Below are 21,837 nucleotides of genomic sequence, written 5' to 3' on the forward strand. Positions count from 1 at the left end.
CATGAAGTGCTTTGAAAGGCTGGTCATGGTTCACATCAACACCATTATCCCAGAAATCCTAGACCCACTCCAATTTCCATACCACCTTAACAGATCCACAGATGATGCAATCTATATAGCACTCCACACTACCTGACAAAAGGAACACATATGTGAAAATGCTATTCATTGACTACAGCTCAGCGTTCAACACCATAGTGCCCTCAAAGCTCATCAATAAACTAAGGACCCTGGGATTAAACACCTCCCTCTGCAACTGGATCCTGAAACTTCCTGACGGGCTGCCCCCAGGTGGTAAGGGTAGGTAACAACACATCCGCCATGCTGATCTTCAACACAGGGGCCCCTCAGGGGTGCGTGCCCAGTCCCCTCCTGTACTCCCTGTTCACTCATGACTGCACGGCCAGGCACGACTCCAACACCATCATGAAGTTTGCTGATGACACAACAGTGGTAGGCCTGATCACCGAAAAGGACGAGACAGCCTATAGGGAGGAGGTCAGAGACCAGGCCATGTTGTGCCAGGACAACAACCTCTCCCTCAACGTGATCAAGACAAAGGAAATGATTGTGGACTACAAGAAAAAGAGGACCGAGCACGCCCCCATTCTCATCGACGGGGCTGTAGTGAAGCAGGTTGAGAGCTTCAAGTTCCTTGGTGTCCACATCACCAACAAACTAACATGGTCCAAGCGCACCAAGACAGTTGTAAAGAGAGCATGACAAAACCTATTCCCCTCAGGAGACTGAAAAGATTTGGCATGGGTCCTCAGATCCTCAAAAGGCTCTACAGCTGCACCGTCGAGAGCATCCTGACTGGTTGCATCACTGCCTGGTATGGCAACTGCTCGGACTCCGACCACAAGACACTACAGAGGGTAGTGCGTATGGCCCAGGACATCACTGTGGACAAGCTTCCTGCCATCCAGGACCTCTATACCAGGCAGTGTCAGAGGAAGGCCCTACAAATTGTCAAAGACTCCAGCCACCCTAGTCATAGACTGTTCTCTTTGCTGCCGCACGGCAAACAGTACCGGAGCGCCAGGTCTAGATCCAAGAGACTTCTAAACAGCTTGTACCCCCAAGCCATAAGACTCCTGAACATCTAATCAAATGGCTATCCAGACTATTTGCATTATCCCCCCCCCTCTTTTACACCACTGCTGCACTCTGTTATCATCTATGCATAGTCACTTTAATAACTCTAACTACATATACATATTACCTCAATTACCTCGAATAACCGGTGCCCCCGCACATTGACTCTGTACCGGTACCCCCTGCATATAGTCCAGCTATTGTTACTTTACTGCTGCTCTTTAATTACATGTTACTTTAATTTCTTATTCATATTTTTACTGCATTGTTGGTTAGGGGTTCATAAGTAAGCATTTCACTGTAAGGTCTACACCTGTTGTATTAGGCGCATGTGACTAATAACATTTGATTTGATTTAATGTGATGACCTGTCATGCACATGGAGCAGCTAACTTTCATCACACATCTATCTCAGGGACCAGGCCTGAAACAGCTACCACTCTCCACTATACACACAGCATCAATACACAAAACACAAACAACACAAACAACACACACACACACTTATGTTTGTAGAATAAGTGGCAATGTTACTGGTGAATTGTAGGATCTATAGAGTAGACTTAAACGCATAAAGGAGCAGACCAGTCAGAAAGTCTTTAGTCATTCTAAATGATGCTGTCTGCCCCTCTGTTCTCTTTTCAGTACACCCTGGAATACACAGACAGGGCCTATAAATGTTATATCCCAAATTACACCCTATTCCCTACAGACATGGTACTGACATGGTACTGCAGAGGCATCCAGTAATGGAGGGACTATGAGCCAGACACAACATGTGCTTCGCGTACTAAGCATGTACTTGACTGACTATCAGAGAGTTGAGTTGGGAGGCTGGGTCCTGTGAGCTGACTGAGTGACGAAGAGACAGTCACACCCAGATAGATTAGATCTCCCCTCGAAAACACATTCAGAGAATTGGGGATCTATCTGTCTCCACCAAACCTGCTCTAAAACACATTCAGAGGATTGGGGATCTATCTGTCTCCACCAAACCTGCTCTAAAACACATTCAGAGGGTTGGGGATCTATCTGTCTCCACCAAACCTGCTCTAAAACACATTCAGGGGGTTGGGGATTTATCTGTCTCCACCAAACCTGCTCTAAAACACATTCAGAGGATTGGGGATCTATCTGTCTCCACCAAACCTGCTCTAAAACACATTCAGAGGGTTGGGGATCTATCTGTCTCCACCAAACCTGCTCTAAAACACATTCAGGGGGTTGGGGATCTATCTGTCTCCACCAAACCTGCTCTAAAACACATTCAGAGGATTGTGGATCTATCTGTCTCCACCAAACCTGCTCTAAAACACATTCAGAGGGTTGGGGATCTATCTGTCTCCACCAAACCTGCTCTAAAACACATTCAGAGGGTTGGGGATCTATCTGTCTCCACCAAACCTTCTTGCCCTAAAACACCTTTATGCTGCCTCCCGAATGGCACCCTATTCTCTACAGAGTGCACTACTTTTGACCAGAGCCACTATATAGGGAATAGGGTGCCATTTGGGACACTTCCTTAAAGTGTCTGTTGCCCCCCTCCATGGCATGGCACACCCATATCCTCACCCCCATCCTATCCACCCATCCCTCCCTGTCTCATCCAGTTTGAACTCTGTCCCCCTCCATGGCACACCCATATCCTCACCCACATCCTATCCACCCATCCCTCCCTGTCTCATCCAGTCTGAACTCTTTCCCCCTCCATGGCCCACCCATACTCTCACCCCCATCCTATCCACCCATCCCTCCCTGTCTCATCCAGTCTGAACTCTGTCCCCCTCCATGGCACACCCATATCCTCACCCACATCCTATCCACCCATCCCTCCCTGTCTCATCCAGTCTGAACTCTGTCCCCCTCCATGGCACACCCATATCCTCACCCACATCCTATCCACCCATCCCTCCCTGTCTCATCCAGTCTGATCTCTGTCCTCCTTCATGCCAGAGAGGCTGACATAGTCTGCATAGTCTGCATAGTGTTGGTGATATAATGGAGATGTATAGTGTTAGTGATATAATGGAGATGTATAGTGTTAGTGATATAATGGAGATGTATAGTGTTAGTGATATAATGAAGATGTATAGTGTTGGTGATATAATGGAGATGTATAGTGTTAGTGATATAATGGAGATGTATAGTGTTAGTGATATAATGGAGATGTATAGTGTTAGTGATATAATGAAGATGTATAGTGTTAGTGATATAATGAAGATGTATAGTGTTAGTGATATAATGGAGATGTATAGTGTTAGTGATATAATGGAGATGTATAGTGTTAGTGATATAATGGAGATGTATAGTGTTAGTGATATAATGAAGATGTATAGTGTTGGTGATATAATGGAGATGTATAGTGTTAGTGATATAATGGAGATGTATAGTGTTGGTGATATAATGGAGATGTATAGTGTTAGTGACATAATGGAGATGTATAGTGTTGGTGATATAATGGAGATGTATAGTGTTAGTGATATAGTAGAGATGTATAGTGTTAGTGATATAATGGAGATGTATAGTGTTAGTGATATAATGAAGATGTATAGTGTTAGTGATATAATGAAGATGTATAGTGTTAGTGATATAATGAAGATGTATAGTGTTGGTGATAAAATGGAGATGTATAGTGTTAGTGATATAATGGAGATGTATAGTGTTAGTGATATAATGGAGATGTATAGTGTTAGTGATATAATGAAGATGTATAGTGTTGGTGATATAATGGAGATGTATAGTGTTAGTGATATAATGGAGATGTATAGTGTTAGTGATATAATGAAGATGTATAGTGTTGGTGATATAATGGAGATGTATAGTGTTAGTGATATAATGGAGATGTATAGTGTTAGTGATATAATGAAGATGTATAGTGTTGGTGATATAATGGAGATGTATAGTGTTGGTGATATAATGGAGATGTATAGTGTTAGTGATATAATGGAGATGTATAGTGTTAGTGATATAATGGAGATGTATAGTGTTAGTGATATAATGGAGATGTATAGTGTTAGTGATATAATGGAGATGTATAGTGTTAGTGATATAATGAAGATGTATAGTGTTGGTGATATAATGGAGATGTATAGTGTTAGTGATATAATGGAGATGTATAGTGTTGGTGATATAATGGAGATGTATAGTGTTAGTGACATAATGGAGATGTATAGTGTTGGTGATATAATGGAGATGTATAGTGTTAGTGATATAGTAGAGATGTATAGTGTTAGTGATATAATGGAGATGTATAGTGTTAGTGATATAATGAAGATGTATAGTGTTAGTGATATAATGAAGATGTATAGTGTTAGTGACATAATGGAGATGTATAGTGTTAGTGATATAATGGCGATGTATAGTGTTAGTGATATAATGGAGATGTATAGTGTTAGTTATATAATGAAGATGTATAGTGTTGGTGATATAATGGAGATGTATAGTGTTAGTGATATAATGGAGATGTATAGTGTTGGTGATATAATGGAGATGTATAGTGTTAGTGATATAATGGAGATGTATAGTGTTAGTGATATAATGCTGTATTGATGTAGCAGCTAATGATGGACATCTCCCTGCCTGTTACTTTTGCAGCTGGATGCTGAGGCCAGTGAACTACTGAAGGACCTGCAGAATAAACTCAACACCGTGCTGGATGAGCTCAGTGCAGTCTTCGGCTCCAGGTGTGTGTGTGTGTGTGGGGGGGGGGGGGGGGGGGGGGGGTTTGGTGTTTGTGTGTATCTGTGGTCTGTGTGTATCTGTGGTCTGTGTGTATCTGTGGTCTGTGTGTATCTGTGGTCTGTCTGTATCTGTGGTCTGTGTATATCTGTGGTCTGTGTGTATGTGTGTATCTGTGGTATGTGTGTGTCTGTGTGTGTCTGTGTTTATGTGTGGTATGTGTGTATCTGTGGTCTGTGGTCTGTGGTCTGTGTGTATCTGTGGTCTGTGTGTGTCTGTGGTCTGTGTGTATGTGTGTATCTGTGGTATGTGTGTGTCTGTGTGTGTCTGTGTGTATGTGTGGTATGTGTGTATCTGTGGTATGTGTGTATCTTTGCTAACCCTGTGTTATTTCCCTGTCCAGTTTCAAACCGGTGATTGAGGACTGTGTAAAGCAGATGAACCAGGAGTTAGTCCAGATGAAGGGGAGTGCTGCAGGGAAGAGCAACGCTGCCATGGATGCTGAGACTGTCCTCAGACCACTCATGGACCTCCTGGATAAAAAGTAGGTCCCTATAGGCATATTATCAGCTGGCTTAGAGGTTAGTATCCAGTAGCGTATCCATTTATCTCCTGGATAAATAGTAGGTTTCTGTTTACACCCTTGAGTTAACATTGAGGTAACCAGTTAGCCAAGAAGTGAGAGGGTTGGGTTAGTAACCCGTTAGTTGAGAGGTTAGTAAACCCTCATGCAACTCCTGGATAAAAAGTAGGTGTTTGTTTTCACGATGGAGTTACTGAGGATTCATATTGTGAGACTCAGTAGGTGTCTGAATGCATCTGGCCATTATCCTAGAGGTTGGCGCTTTGAGTTAGTTAACCAGTTAACCTAGAGGTTGGAGCTTTGGGTTAGTTAATCAGTTAACCTAGAGGTTGGAGCTTTGAGTTAGTTCACCAGTTATCCTAGAGGTTGGAGCTTTGGTTTAGTCAACTAGTTATCCTAGAGGTTGGAGCTTTGGGTCAGTTAACCAGTTATCCTAGAGGTTGGAGCTTTGGGTTAGTTAACCAGTTAACCTAGAGGTTGGAGCTTTGGGTCAGTTAACCAGTTATCCTAGAGGTTGGAGCTTTGGGTCAGTTAACCAGTTAGCCTAGAGGTTGGAGCTTTGGGTCAGTTAACCAGTTAGCCTAGAGGTTGGAGCTTTGGGTCAGTTAACCAGTTATCCTAGAGGTTGGAGCTTTGGGTCAGTTATCCAGTTAGCCTAGAGGTTGGAGCTTTGGGTAAGTTAACCAGTTAGCCTAGAGGTTGGAGCTAGAGGTCTGCATGGGACTGATGTATTCATCCTCCTCCCGCCCGAACCCACAGATTTTCATATCGCACCCGCCCACACCGCTGGCTTTATGTCTGACTCTCACCTGCTAGAGCAGGAGCTGGTCCGGAACCCAGCTGTAGTCCTGGAATGTTATTTTAGGCACAGGCCTATGTGACAACGCAGATCACATGCAGTAGCCATGATCGCAGCAATTTTGCAATCTATAAGCAATATCAAAATGCACAAAAATAACAAAGAAGTAAGTTAATTTCTTGGTCGCGGGAAGATGGGCGGGATGAGGAATTTTTGTGTGTGGGGGGTATTTTTCTCCCCGCTCTGCTGACAATAATTTTGTGGTGCACTAACAGTGATGGTAATATATATATATATATATATATATATATATATATAAATAGTTTTTTAAATAGTTTTTTAATTGTGATTGATCAGGGGTGCTGCAGCACACTTGATCTTGCACACCCAACTGGAAGAGGAGAGGGAGGCTACTTAACTTGATGCAGCGAATTCTGTGTGTGAATAATGCAACGAAGATGTGCTTCTAATACAGTAGGTAGGTTAAAGCATACAAAGCAGAAAGACGAGCGTTTCCAAATAATCTGTGTGACAACAAAAACATTTGAATCCAAAAATTGTCTGATCTGGCCACTCGCTTCCAGCTGCAGCAAGAAAAATGTCCACCGCCCAGCAATGATCTCTGTCGGGACCCGATCTCTGATCTTGCAGCCCTCTAGTTAGAGCCTTGGGTTAGGTAACCAGCTAGCCTACTACAGGGTTCCCCAACCCCAATTTTTCTGAGCAAAATAATAATAATAACTAATAATAATAACATTAATAATAATAATTGTGGAAATCTGTTCCAAAGTATTCCCTCACATAATAGAGATACAGGTAACTGCCAAAATAAAGGAAACACAAACATAAAGTGTCTTAATAGGGTGTTGGGCCACCACGAGCCAGAACAACTTCAATGCACCTGGCATAGATTCATAAAGTGTCCAGAACTCTATTGGAGGGATGTGACACCATTCTTCCACAAGAAATTCCATAATTTGGTGTTTTGTTGATGGTGGTGGATAACGCTGTCTCAGGTGCTGCTCCAGAATCTCTCATAAGTGGGTTGGGATCTGGTGACTGAGAAAGCCATGGCATACGCTTTACATCGTTTTCATGCTCATCAAACCATTCAGTGACCACTTTTGTCCTTTGGATGGGGTCATTGTCATATTTTGGGGGCAAAGCCATGGTAACAAAAATAATGGCCAGCCAATCATTTTATACATGACCCTAAGCATGATGGGATGTTAATAGCTTAATTAACTCAGGAACCACACCTGTGTGGAAGCACCTGCTTTCAATATACTTTGTATCTGTAACGAACGTCATATGAAGGGGACCAAGGCGCTGCGTGTTGAGTGCTCATCGTAAATTTTTATGAAAATGAACACTGAATACAAATAAACAAAAATGACAGCCCCCCACCACCCCCCCAAAGGTGCGGACTCCCAGTCTCAAACCTGAACCTTTAGGGGAGGGTCCGGGTGGGCATCTATAATTGGCGGCGGCTCTGGTTCAGGGCGTAGCACCCCCACCGCCCGCTGGTCCCCCCGCTTCTGTGTGTCCGGAGGAACCAGACCATTGTCGTGTCTTTGGCATCATTAAAACGGAAGACATGTTTATCAAATAACTCTCTGTAATTATTATTACGCGATTAAACTGATTAATCGTGTAACTGTAATTAACTAGGAGGTCGGGGCACCAAGGAAAATATTCAGATTACAAAGTTATAATTTTCCTAATATAACTTTCAGATATTATAATATCTGATCTCTGAGTCCTCTGATTAATGATGTGTTATTTACCTCGTCAGTCTCATTCCAAACGTCGTAAATTGTTGGTTATCTGCACGAACCCCAGTCTTCACTATGAGTCATCCATACATCAATTGTCTTAAAATCATTTATTTACTAATCTAAGTAATTCACAAAAATGCAGAACAAAGAGATATGGTTACAAGAAAATGATGGGAGAATGTGCCCTAGTGGGCTAAACCGGCATGGCGGCTTGTTACACAAAGAAAGGGGGTTGGGCTTGAATGAAAGAGCGGGAAGACTGAGGAACCAGAAAACAGCTATGCCATCGTAAATACAGTATCGTATGCATTCTAAATTACCGCCCATTTGGAAAAGGAAAATGCAATCAATATTTACTCTGAGTTGCGTTTCGGTAGGTTGGTCGTAGATGCTGGCCGTGTTGGCCAACAGAGATCTTCCTGTCCTCGGAAGAATGTCATTGGTGGTAAATTGGATACGTTGTAGTATCTTCGTTGTGTGTTAGACTGGATACGTCATCCGTCCTTTCCTAGCCCACGTCTACAGCGGCCGCTGCTAACTCAACGGCTAGGAAATATCACTTCTGTAGTGAATGAGAGTTCAAAGTTCATACCATTCACAACCAAAGCTCACGCTGAGGTTGGCTTAGTTCTGTACTTGACATGTGAGTCCTTTTAACGCAGAGGCTGCAGACCTCATGTACCCGGAACAGCCTGGTTACATTTTGTCACTGACTTATATAGTGGCGAGGAAAGAAGGGTGGGTTTCATCGTTTATAACCCCTGTCTCTTCACAGAGGCGGGCCACTGATTGGTCAGGGCTCTTTCCTTATGAAAACCCAATTATCTCATTTGGAAGGTAAAATTATATTTAATCTCCTAACAAACCGTTTCAATATCAAACATTTAAATTGCACAACAATTCCATGTGAATCTGATAACTAGAATGTGTAGACTTTCCCAGGTACAGTTTATGTCGTCCTGTCATCAGTCATAATGTCTCAGATGACAACCAAACTGACATCCATACTCAACCTGCTAGCGGAACGCCTCACCAATATCCAATAGTATAGCGTAGCGCGAAATACAAACACCTAAAAAATGCTAGAACTTAAATTTCTCAAACATATGACTATTTTACACCATTTTAAAGATAAGACTCTCGTTAATCTAACCACACTGTCCGATTTCAAAAAGGCCTCACAGCGAAAGCAAAACATTAGATTATGTCAGGAGAGTACCCTCCCAAAAATAATCACACAGCCATTTTCAAAGCAAGCATATATGTCACAAAAACCAAAACCACACCTAAATGCAGCACTAACCTTTGATGATCTTCATCAGATGACACTCCTAGGACATTATGTTATACAATACATGAATGTTTTGTTCAATCAAGTTCATATTTATATCAAAAACCAGCTTTTTACATTAGCATGTGATGTTCAGAACTAGCATACCCACCGCAAACTTCCGGTGAATTTACTAAATTACTCACGATTAACGTTCACAAAGTACATAACAATTATTTTAAGAATTATAGATACAGAACTCCTTTATGCAATCGCGGTGTCCGATTTTAAAATAGCTTTTCGGTGAAAGCACATTTTGCAATATTCTGAGTACATAGCCCGGCCATCACGGCTAGCTATTTTGACATCCACCAAGTTTGGCACTCACCAAACTCAGATTTACTATAAGAAAAATTGGATTACCTTTGCTGTTCTTCATCAGAATGCACTCCCAGGACTTCTACTTCAACAACAAATGTTGTTTTGGTTCAAAATAATCCATAGTTATATTCAAATAGCTCCGTTTTGTTCATGCGTTCAGGTAACTATCCGAAGGGTGACGCGCCAGCGCGTTTCGTGACAAAAAAATTCAAAATATTCCATTACCGTACTTCGAAGCATGTCAAACGCTGTTTAAAATACATTTTTATGCGATTTTTCTCGTAAAATAGCGATAATATTCCAACCGGGAGACGTTGTATTCGTTCAAACAGTGAAAGAAAAAAATGGAGTCGTCTCGTGCACGTGCGCACCAGTGTTATTGTTCCCAGAAGGACCACTCACTAAAACCCCTGCTGTTTTTCGCCCAGAGACTGCAGAGCTATCATTCCACTTTCTGCTGCCTTCCTAGAGCCAATGGAAGCCTTAGAAAATGTCACGTTACAGCAGAGATGCTGTATTTTTGATAGAGATGCCCAAGTAGGAGAACAAATTGTCAGACAGGGCACTTCCTGTATAGAATCTTGTCAGGTTTTGGCCTGCCATATGAGTTCTGTTATACTCAGACACCATTCAAACAGTTTTAGAAACTTTAGAGTGTTTTCTATCCAAATATACTAATTATATGCATATTCTAGTTTCTGGGCAGGAGTAGTAACCAGATTAAATCGGGTACGTTTTTTATCCGGCCATGAAAATACTGCCCCCTATCCCTAACAAGTTTTAAGTACCTGGTATATTTCCAACTGGTTCTATTACTGAAATATGGTTCCTTTCCCCCCACTTGTTTGATGTTCCCAGACTCTCTATATTTAACAAAGGCTATTCAAAAGTCCTTCAGTAGGGTCAGAGAGAGAGGGGAAGGGAGAAAGGTATTTATGGGGGGTCATAAACCTTACCCACAGGCCAACGTCATGACACCGTGGATCATCGCCGGAGGCTTTGGAACGCCAACTGCCGCTGAAGACTCTGGGTTGAAGGCCGCCGCTGAAGTCTCCGGGCTGCGGACCGCCGTTGAAGACTCTGGGCTGCGGACCGCCATTGAAGACTCTGGGCTGCGGACCGCCATTGAAGACTCTGGGCTGCGGACCGCCGTTGAAGACTCTGGGCTGCGGACCGCCGTTGAAGACTCTGGGCTGCCGACCGCCGTTGAAGACTCTGGGCTGCGGACCGCCGTTGAAGACTCCGGGCTGCGGACCGCCGTTGAAGACTCCGGGCTGCAGACCGCCGCTGAAGACTCCGTGCTGCAGACCGCCGCTGAAGACTCTGGGCTGTGGACCGCCGTTGAAGACTCTGGGCTGCGGACCGCCGTTGAAGACTCTGGGCTGAGGACCGCCGTTGAAGACTCTGGGCTGCGGACCGCCGTTGAAGACTCTGGGCTGCGGACCGCCGTTGAAGACTCCGGGCTGCGGACCGCCGTTGAAGACTCCGGGCTGAGGAGCGTTGCCGGAGGCTCCGGACTGAGGAGCGTTGCCGGAGGCTCCGGACTGAGAAGCGTCGCCAGAGGCTCCGGACTGGAGAGCGTCATTGTAGGTTCCGGACTGAGGACCATTGCTGCAGGCTCCATGCCATGGAACATCAATACAGGTTCCGTGCCATGGATCATCACTGGAGGCTTTGTGCCATGGATCATCTCTACAGGCTCCGGGCCATGGATTATCCCTACAGGCTTCTTGCCATGGATTATCCCTACAGGCTCCGGACCATGGATAATCCCTACAGGCTTCTTGCCATGGATTATCCCTACAGGCTCCGGGCCATGGATTACCTCTGGAGGCTTCGTGCCATGGAACATCCCTACAGGCTCCGGGCCATGGATGATCACTGGAGGCTTCATGCCATGAATTATCTCTACAGGCTTCGGACCATAGATTATCACTGGAGGCTTTACTCATGGAGCTGGAACAGGTCTCCCCGGACTGGAGAGTGCTCAGAGCAGGCACCGGCCGTACTGGGCTATGGAGGCTCACTGGAGGGAGAGTGCGAGGAGCAGGCACAGAACGTACTGGACTATGGAGGCGCACTGGAGGAAGAGTGCGAGGAGCAGGCACAGAACGTACTGGACTATAGAGGCGCACTGGAGGAAGAGTGCGAGGAGCAGGCACAGGACGTACTGGGCTTCGGAGGCTCACTGGAGGGAGAGTGCGAGGAGCAGGCACAGGACGTACTGCGCTTCGGAGGCTCACTGGAGGGAGAGTGCGAGGAGCAGGCACAGGACGTACCGGGCTATGGAGGTGCACTGGAGGGAGAGTGTGAGAGGCAGGCACATGCTCACCACAATAAGCCCGGGGAGTTGGGTCAGGTCTCACCCCTGGCTCCGTAAAACTACCCGTGTGCCCCCCCCCAAAAAAAATTGGGGGGCTGCCTCTCGTTCTTTCCCGGTAGGCTACGATACCTGTCTATTACCTGGCCCCAAGTCCAGTTTCTCCTTTCCATCCAATCCTCCGTCTACCAGGTATCCATCTCTGCCCGGGCACGCCGCTTGATCCAATCATGGTGGGTAGTTCTGTAACGAATGTTATATGAAGGGGACCAAGGCGCAGCGTGTTGAGTGCTCATCGTAAATTTGAATGAAAATGAACACTGAATACAAATAAACAAAAATGACAGCCGACAGTTCTGTCAGGTTAATCTAACAAAACAGAAAACAACTACCCACACAAACCAAGGGAAAAAGGCTGCCTAAGTATGGCTTCCAATCAGAGACAACGATAGACAGCTGCCTCTGATTGGAAACCATACCCGGTCAAAACATAGAAAACAAACACATAGAATGCCCATCCCCTATCACACCTTGACCCAACTAAACAGAGAAAAAACAGCTCTCTTAGGTCAGAGTATCCCTAATTTACTCAAGTGTTTCCATTATTTTGGCAGTTAGCGGTATTTGTGATTGTATACAAATGTAAGCAAGGTTTGATATTATTGTGTTTTAGTTACATATTGTATCTGTTTTGGCTTCTTGCGGCCAATTTGCAGTCTATAAATGATTTGTAATAATGTTCCGGCCCCCTGACCATCAGCTCAAGAGTCTAGTTGATGATCCCAGTTCTAGTAGGTCTAGAGTAGGTCCATGCTGTGGAAAGGCAGGATGATATGGCTCTATTCCACATCATAATGAGTCAGTCTGGAGGTGTTATGGATACACTGGATTCAATATCAATACTGATGTTACCACTCCCCCTGCAGTAGAGGTTCACATTCACAAAAATCACAAACACGCACACAGGCACACACGCACACGCGTGCGTGCCCAATTAAAAACATGTAGGTGTTTTTATGTGTGTGTATGTGCTTCTGTGTGTGTTATTTGTGTCTCTTTGTATTTAGTTAGGGTATGTGTTTCTCAGTGTATTTAGGTGTGTGTGAGTGCTTGCATGCCTTTGTGTGTTTGTTATTGTTGTAGGTGTTTCTCTACTTCAGAGTGGCAAAATCCATATTGATAATCAATCCAGTACTCAACAGGGAGCTGTATGTATTCCAACATTATCTTGTAGGCTATCTTCTCTTCTCTGACATCCATCCCTGAAAGTGTGTGTGTGTGTGTGTGTGTGTGTGTGTGTGTGTGTGTGTGTGTGTGTGTGTGTGTGTGTGTGTGTGTGTGTGTGTGTGTGTGTGTGTGTGTGTGTGTGTGTGTGTGTGTGTGTGTGTGTGTGCATAAGCGGTGTGATTCTCTCTCAGACACTCACGGCAACATCGAGGCCAATGGGTATTACAGTAGAATCCTCTTAATAATATGCAAAACCAAATCCTCAGCCAAGGCTTTCCATTTGCTGAGATTACCACGTGAAGCTGATGCATTTATTCCACATATCATGGCTTTTTGAACTTCACCCATGATTGTGTTTGATCCTGTTGTCTTCCTATAGGCCATGTGACGTATGTGGCTTGTAACATCTGTAACGTTGTTAAAGGGACATTTCATTCATAAAATAAAGTTTGTCAGATGTTTTCAGACCTCTAAAGTAGTCTAATTTCTAGATGAAAACACATCCCACGACATCAGTTGTGTATATCCAGCTATATGCCTTCATCACAAATAAATTGAAAAGATAAGCACTGTCTAATTCCCTGTTTTTCCTGGTTTACTCTATTCTTATCTTTGGGCTGGAGGCATATAGCTGGATCTACACAACAGATGTCGTGGGATGGGGTTTCATCTTGACATTAGACTACTATAGAGGTCTCAAAACATCTCAAAATCGTTGATTTGAAAGTCTAATGATTGTGTTTCTGCTGTGGTTTTACATCTGACTTAAACTTTTGGCTCTGCTCTGTCTCTGTCTCTGTCTCTCTCTCTGCTCTGTCTCTATCTCTGACTCTATCTCTGTCTCTATCTCTGACTCTATCTCTGTCTCTGTCTCTCTCTGCTCTGTCTCTCTCTCTGCTCTGTCTCTATCTCTATCTCTGTCTCTATCTCTGTCTCTATCTCTGTCTCTGTCTCTCTCTGCTCTGTCTCTCTCTGCTCTGTCTCTCTCTGCTCTGTCTCTCTCTGCTCTGTCTCTGTCTCTCTCTGCTCTGTCTCTCTCTGCTCTGTCTCTCTCTGCTCTGTCTCTCTCTGCTCTGTCTTTCTCTGCTCTGTCTCTGTCTCTATCTCTGACTCTATCTCTGTCTCTGTCTCTCTCTGCTCTGTCTCTCTCTGCTCTGTCTCTCTACTCTTTCTCTGTCTCTATCTCTCTCTGCTCTGTCTCTCTGCTCTGTCTCTCTCTGCTCTGTCTCTCTACTCTTTCTCTGTCTCTATCTCTCTCTGCTCTGTCTCTCTGCTCTGTCTCTCTCTGCTCTGTCTCTCTGCTCTTTCTCTCTGCTCTGTCTCTCTCTGCTCTGTCTCTCTCTGCTCTGTCTCTCTCTGCTCTTTCTCTCTGCTCTGTCTCTCTCTGCTCTGTCTCTCTCTGCTCTGTTCGCTCTGCTCTGTTCCCGCTCTGCTCTGCTCTGTCTCTGCTCTGTCTCTCTCTGCTCTGTTCCCGCTCTGCTCTGCTCTGTCTCTGCTCTGCTCTGCTTTGCAGTTTGATTTTATTTGCAAAGATCTGTGAGAAGACGGTGTTGAAACGAGTCCTGAAGGAACTGTGGAAGATCGTTCTCAACACTATTGAGAGAATGATAGTCTTACCTCCTCTCAATGACCAGAATGTAAGATGTTATGTTATACACACCAAACACACACACACCAAACACACACACACACACACACACACACACACACACACACACACACACACACACACACACACACACACACACACACACACACACACACACACACACACCAAACACATTCAACACCATTGAGAGAATGGTATTCTTACCACCTCTCAATTGCCAGACTGTAAGATGATATATATAAACACACATGCACACACACACACACAACACCACGGAGAGACAGATAGTCCTCACACCTCTCAATGACCACTGTAAGACATGAAACTATTCTAACCGTGATGGGAGAACCTCTTACACTGGGGCAGAAGTAGGTAGCTGTGGTTCTGGAGTGCTACAGATACTGAAGTGTTTACTTGCCCCCAGCAGGCACCAAATGAGATAATTGGCCAATATCAGAGCTGGGCTAAATTCTACCTACTGTACCTGGTCTCCCAGGACTGAAACAAAAAACGATCTAATGGAAAAATCACTACAGTACAGTATCTGCAACACTCCATGACCAGTGTTGCCTACCTCTCTACCTCTGGCTGGAATATCCTCTAGTCTGTCAATGCGCACACACCGACACACTCCCACAAACAAATATGTACAAAACACAGACGCACCATAGAGGATATTTACAAAGTTCGGACAAGATGGTGTCTCCTCTCTTTATGTGTCAGTCATGCAGGAAATGTTAGGGAAGCCTGGATAGTGGAATGAAAATCCAAACCTGCTTTTCCAACAGGCAACACTGACAAGGCTGACAACACCCAGAAGGGATGTTCTCAAACACACACACACACAGTCTTGTATAACTAACCTTGTGGGGGGACACAATTCTGTCCTGATCAAAATTATATTTTCCCTAACCCCTAATCACAACCCTAACCTTTATCTCAAAATCTAACCTTACGCCTAACCCTAAACTTAATTCTAACCCTAACACTAATTCTAACCTTAACCCTAAACCCCGTAGAAATAGCATTTGACCTTGTGGGGACTAACAAAATGTCCCCAGTTGGTCAAAAGAAAATGGTTTACTATTTATGTGGAGACTTCTGGTCTAAACACACCCACAGACACTTCTGGTATAAACAAGCCCACAGACACTTCTGGTCTAAACACGCCCACAGACACTTCTGGTCTAAACACGCCCACAGACGCTTCTGGTCTAAACACGCCCACAGACACTTCTGGTCTAAACACGCCCACAGACACTTCTGGTCTAAACATGCCCACAGACACTTCTGGTATAAACACACCCACAGACACTTCTGGTCTAAACATGCCCACAGACACTTCTGGTCTAAACATGCCCACAGACACTTCTGGTCTAAACACGCCCACAGACACTTCTGGTCTAAACACGCCCACAGACACTTCTGTTCTAAACACGCCCACAGACACTTCTGGTCTAAACACGCCCACAGACACTTCTGGTATAAACACGCCCACAGACACTTCTGGTCTAAACACGCCCACAGACACTTCTGGTCTAAACACGCCCACAGACGCTTCTGGTCTAAACACGCCCTCAGACACACACACACACACACACACACACACACACACACACACACACACACACACACACAACAACAACAACAAAAACAATATCCTTTACAGTACCACCTTCATGTTTGCTTTCACATTATATTCAGTATGTAAGTGCTTCAAAGGTGTATATATAGAGTATAACCCTGTCTGTCTTTTCTCCTCACAGCAAGGAGCCCAGATGATTTTCAGTGCTGCCAAGGACCTGGGACAGCTATCCAAACTCAAGGTAGGTCTGGGGCACACCATGAGTGTGTGTGTGTGTGTGTGTGTGTGTGTGTGTGTGTGTGTGTGTGTGTGTGTGTGTGTGTGTGTGTGTGTGTGTGTGTGTGTGTGTGTGTGTGTGTGTGAGAGAGAGAGAGAGAGAAATAGAGAAAGAGAGAAAGAGAGAATGAGTGAGGGACTGTGTTAAAAACAGAGTTTAATAGGCAGTTCTGGGTTTTTGCAATTTCTAGTTCGTCAGAGCACAGCTACAGTAAACACACAGACACACATGCACACACACTGTTGTGATTATCAAAAGTCGGAGTCCCACACAGTACACAACATACGTCCTCCAGAGCAGTAGATCTGTGTTAGTTGGTTAGTTCTCATAGTTCTCGTAGCTTTTTCAAGCAGAAATTTGCTTCCTGCAACACAAAATCAAAAAAGTTCTGGGACACTGTAAAGTCCTTGGAGAATAAGAGCACCTCCTCCCAGCTGCCCACTGCACTGAGGATAGGAAACTCTGTCACCACCGATAAATCCACTATAATTGAGAATTTCAATAAGCATTTTTCTACGGCTGGCCATGCTTTCCACCTGGCTACCCCTACCCTGGTCAACAGCACTGCACTCCCCACAGCAACTCGCCCAAGCCTTCCCCATTTCTCCTTCTCCCAAATCTAGTCAGCTGATGTTCTGAAAGAGTTGCAAAATCTGGACCCCTACAAATCAGCCGGGCTAGACAATCTGGACCCTTTCTTTCTAACATTATCTTCTCAAATTGTTGCAACCCCTATTACTAGCCTGTTCAACCTCTCTTTTGTGTCGTCTGAGATTTCCAAAGATCGGAAAGCAGCTGCGGTCATCCCCCTCTTCAAAGAGGGCGACACTCTAGACCCAAACTGCTACAGACCTATATCTATCCTACCCTGCCTCTCTAAAGTCTTCGAAAGTCAAGTCAACAAACAGATTACCGACCGTTTCGAATCCCACCGCACCTTCTCCGCTATGCAATCTGGTTTCAGAGCTGGTCATGGGTGCACATCAGCCATCCTCAAGTTCCTCAACGATATCTTAACCGCCATCGATAAGAAACAATACTGTGCAGCCGTATTCATTGACCTGGCCAAGGCTTTCGACTCTGTCAATCACCACATCCTCATCGGCAGACTCAACAGCCTTGGTTTCTCAAATGATTGCCTCGCCTGGTTCACCAACTACTTCTCTGATAGAGTTCAGTGTGTCAAATCGGAGGGCCTGTTGTCCGGGCCTCTGGCAGTCTCTATGGGGGTGCGACAAGGTTCAATTCTTGGGCGGACTCTTTTCTCTGTTTACATCAATGATGTCGCTCTTGCTGCTGGTGAGTCTCTGATCCACCTCTACGCAGACGACACCATTCTGTATACTTCTGGCCCTTCTTTGGACACTGTGTTAACTACCCTCCAGACGAGCTTCAATGCCATACAACTCTCCTTCCGTGGCCTCCAACTGCTCTTAAATACAAGTAAAACTAAATGCATGCTCTTCAACCGATCGCTGCCTGCACCTGCCCGCCCGTCCAGCATCACTACTCTGGACGGTTCTGACTTAGAATATGGGGACAACTTCAAATATCTAGGTGTCTGGTTAGACTGTAAACTCTCCTTCCAGACTCACATCAAACATCTCCAATCCAAAGTTAAATCTAGAATTGGCTTTCTATTTCGCAACAAAGCATCTTTCACTCATGCTGCCAAACATACCCTCGTAAAACTGACCATCCTACCGATCCTCGACTTCGGCGATGTCATTTACAAAATAGCCTCCAATACCCTACTCAATAAATTGTTTGCAGTCTATCACAGTGCCATCCGTTTTGTCACCAAAGCCCCATATACTACCCACCACTGCGACCTGTACGCTCTTGTTGGCTGGCCCTCGCTTCATACTCGTCGCCAAACCCACTGGCTCCAGGTCATCTACAAGACCCTGCTAGGTAAAGTCCCCCCTTATCTCAGCTCGCTGGTCACCATAGCAGCACCCAGCTGTAGCACGCGCTCCAGCAGGTATAGCTCTCTGGTCCCCCCCAAAGCCAATTCCTCCTTCGGCCGCCTCTCCTTCCAGTTCTCTGCTGCCAATGACTGGAACGAATTACAAAAATCTCTAAAACTGGTAACACTTATCTCCCTCACTAGCTTTAAGCACCAGCTGTCAGAGCAGCTCACAGATCACTGCACCTGTACATAGCCCATCTATAAATAGCCCAAACAACTATCCCTTCTCCTACTGTATTTATTTATTTATTTATTTTGCTCCTTTGCACCCCATTATTTCTATTTCTACTTTGCACTATCTTCCACTGCAAATCTACCATTCCAGTGTTTTACTTACTATATTATATTTACTTTGCCACCATGGCCTTTTTTGCCTTTACCTCCCTTATCTCACCTCATTTGCTCACTTTGTATATAGACTTATTTTTCTACTATATTATTGACTGTATGTTTGTTTTACTCCATGTTTAACTCTGTGTTGTTGTATGTGTCAAACTGCTTTGCTTTAACTTGGCCAGGTCGCAATTGTAAATGAGAACTTGTTCTCAACTTGCCTACCTGGTTAAATAAAGGTGAAATAAAAAGAAATAAAATAGTGATTACATCCAGATTGAGGTAATCTCTGCTAAAACAGCCAACTCCTCTCCTATCGTAGTCATGGAACTCCACTTCATGCTATAAACCCATGACTAAACTGGCCAAGTCTTCATCATATTATGTATTCGTGGTTGCTTTCCAATCCGTCTGTAACACAGATTAACTGTTTTTAATGAAGTCCCTGTATCTCTACTCCTACATTAAAAGATCTTCCCACAGTTACACTCTTTGATCACAGTCACTAGTCTCATTTCATGTTCCAAGAGGCACAGCAGAAAGATAGGGAGACTATTGAGTATTGTGTCTGTGATGCACCATGGTTGAGCAGCAATTTGCAAGCAACTGTACTGTCGCTGTCTGTACTGTTTTTCTGTGTTCTCCTGCTGAATCAAATGATCAGATCTCACAATGTGTTTACCATCTCAGGAACAACATTAATAATACACTGTAAAGGGGTTGCCATGAATTTGACAGTAGTTTACAGGCAGCACGGTGGCGTGTAAAATTATGTATTTTATATATTACAGTACGCCTCAAAATATGTTAATGAGCAAGGAACAACTATACCATGCACCAACCAGTGGTCAAAATGTTTTTGGCGCTCCAAAGATACGGTACTGTATTCTGGGTGGAATTACAGTACCATTTGAAATACAGCAATTTTGAAATACAGCAATTTTCCCACAATGCTCCATCATTTTTACTGTTGATAATACCTAAAATTAACATATAAATTACAGTTTTCTATTACAAGTTTTCTATTAGCAATCTTATCATATGCAAACATCTGAAATGTAATATGTGTGTGTGTGTGTGTGTGTGTGTGTGTGTGTGTGTGTGTGTGTGTGTGTGTGTGTGTGTGTGTGTGTGTGTGTCCTCTCTAAGAAGAATGTAATGGAAACATTTATTGATGAATCTATCTCTTTCTATTCTCTCCTCTCTAGGACCATGTGATCAGAGAGGAAGCCCGTAGCCTGACACCAAGACAGTGTGCAGCCATGGACCTTGTCCTTCCCACCATCAAGGTAATGGAGAGCTCTCGCTCTATCTATCCATCCCTCTCTCCCCCTCCATCTATCTCTCCCTCCATCCGTCTAACTCACCATCCCTCTCTCTTTCCATCCATCCCTCCCTTCCTCCATCCCTTTCGGCCTCCATCCATCAATCCCATCCCTCCATCAATTCCTCTCTCAATCCATCCATGCCTCCTCCATCCCTTCCTCCCTTTCACCTACCATCCCTACCCTCATTCCTTTCTGCCTCTAACCATCCATGCCTATCCTTTCTCTGTCCCTGTATAGAAATGTTGTGCAAAGAGAGATGGACAGGGTTTTAACAGGGTAGTAGGGTTGTAATGAGTTTACCTAAAGGATAGTTGTAGAGTGGTGACTGTTTTAACAGGGTAGCATGGTTGTGAGGTCTTTAAGAGGAGTAGTGGTGCTGAGAGGTGTCGATGCAGTCAGTTTGTGTGTCCCAAATGGCACCCTATTCCCTACATAGTGCACTACTTTTGACCAGAGCCCTGTGGGTGCTATTTGGGACACAGACAAGAGTGCAGGCGCTGCGCTGTGTGGCAGCGCCGTGAAACAGAATCTAATTGATTCCTGCATCTCCATGGACACCAGCTCCCTGTTTAGATTGGTCATGCTGTGGAATTCTCTCATCAGTGTTCCGAGGAGAACGTCCAATTAGAGGAGTTGAGTAATGCTTCCAGGAGACTCTGGCCAATCACAGTGAAGTAATACCTTTAGGTGGAAGAGATACATAGGCTGAACGCAGGACTGGTTAAAGACTTAAAGGAAGAGAGAGAGGAGAGAGGGAGGGAGGGAGAGAGAGATGGGGGAGAGAGAGTATCAGACATACACAGGCTGAATGCAGGACTGGTTAAAGACTTTATGCCTTCAGTAATGAGGCAAAGAGAGATGGAGAGAGGGGCAGGAGGGTGGTGGAGAGAGGGGCAGGAGGGAGGTGGAGATAGAGGCAGGAGGGAAGTAGAGAGAGGGGAGGGGAAGGTAGAGAGAGGGGGGAGGTAGAGAGAGGGGAAGAGAGAGGGAGGAAGAGAAATGGATAGGGAGGGAGAGAAGGATAGAGAGAGAAGGACAGAGACAGAGAGAAAGAAATGGAACAAAAAGGATTGGAATTCTGAAGAGGGAACATTTGTATGGTGTTAAATGGTTTGAGATAAATGTAGTGCCGAAAAGCAAAACCAGCATAGATTCTCCATGAAATGACTATGATTTTTCAGGTGGTGGTGAGATGATAATATGATACACATATCCGTGTATGTGAGAAAAAATGTTTTGTTGTTGATGTTATTGTTGGTGTTGTATGGACTAGCTCTTGGAGTTGGTGTTGTGTGGACTAGCTCTTGGAGTTGTGTGGACTAGCTCTTGGAGTTGTGTGGACTAGCTCTTGGAGTTGTGTGGACTAGCTCTTGGAGTTGGTGTTGTGTGGACTAGCTCTTGGTGTTGTGTGGACTAGCTCTTGGAGTTGATGTTGTATGGACTAGCTCTTGGAGTTGGTGTTGTATGGACTAGCTCTTGGAGTTGGTGTTGTATGAACTAGCTCTTGGAGTTGGTGTTGTATGGACTAGCTCTTGGAGTTGGTGTTGTGTGGACTAACTCTTGGAGTTGGTGTTGTATGGACTAGCTCTTGGAGTTGGT

The 21,837-nt window shown here is 44.6% G+C and overlaps 1 protein-coding gene across 4 annotated transcripts in view; it reads left to right on the top strand.

Annotated features, from left to right (window-relative positions):
* LOC115203335 (protein unc-13 homolog C) overlaps positions 1–21,837 on the top strand; it is a 201,369-nt gene that overhangs the window by 147,675 nt on the left and 31,857 nt on the right. For all 4 annotated transcript variants that reach the window (XM_029767944.1, XM_029767947.1, XM_029767945.1 and 1 more), the window contains 5 exons: positions 4,693–4,781; positions 5,180–5,320; positions 14,648–14,771; positions 16,510–16,569; positions 20,119–20,199. In XM_029767944.1, coding sequence (XP_029623804.1) covers positions 4,693–4,781; positions 5,180–5,320; positions 14,648–14,771; positions 16,510–16,569; positions 20,119–20,199 — 495 coding nt within the window. The remainder of the gene's footprint in view (positions 1–4,692; positions 4,782–5,179; positions 5,321–14,647; positions 14,772–16,509; positions 16,570–20,118; positions 20,200–21,837) is intronic.

This window comes from Salmo trutta, chromosome 12 (assembly GCF_901001165.1).
Source record: "Salmo trutta chromosome 12, fSalTru1.1, whole genome shotgun sequence".
Classification (NCBI taxonomy): domain Eukaryota; kingdom Metazoa; phylum Chordata; class Actinopteri; order Salmoniformes; family Salmonidae; genus Salmo; species Salmo trutta.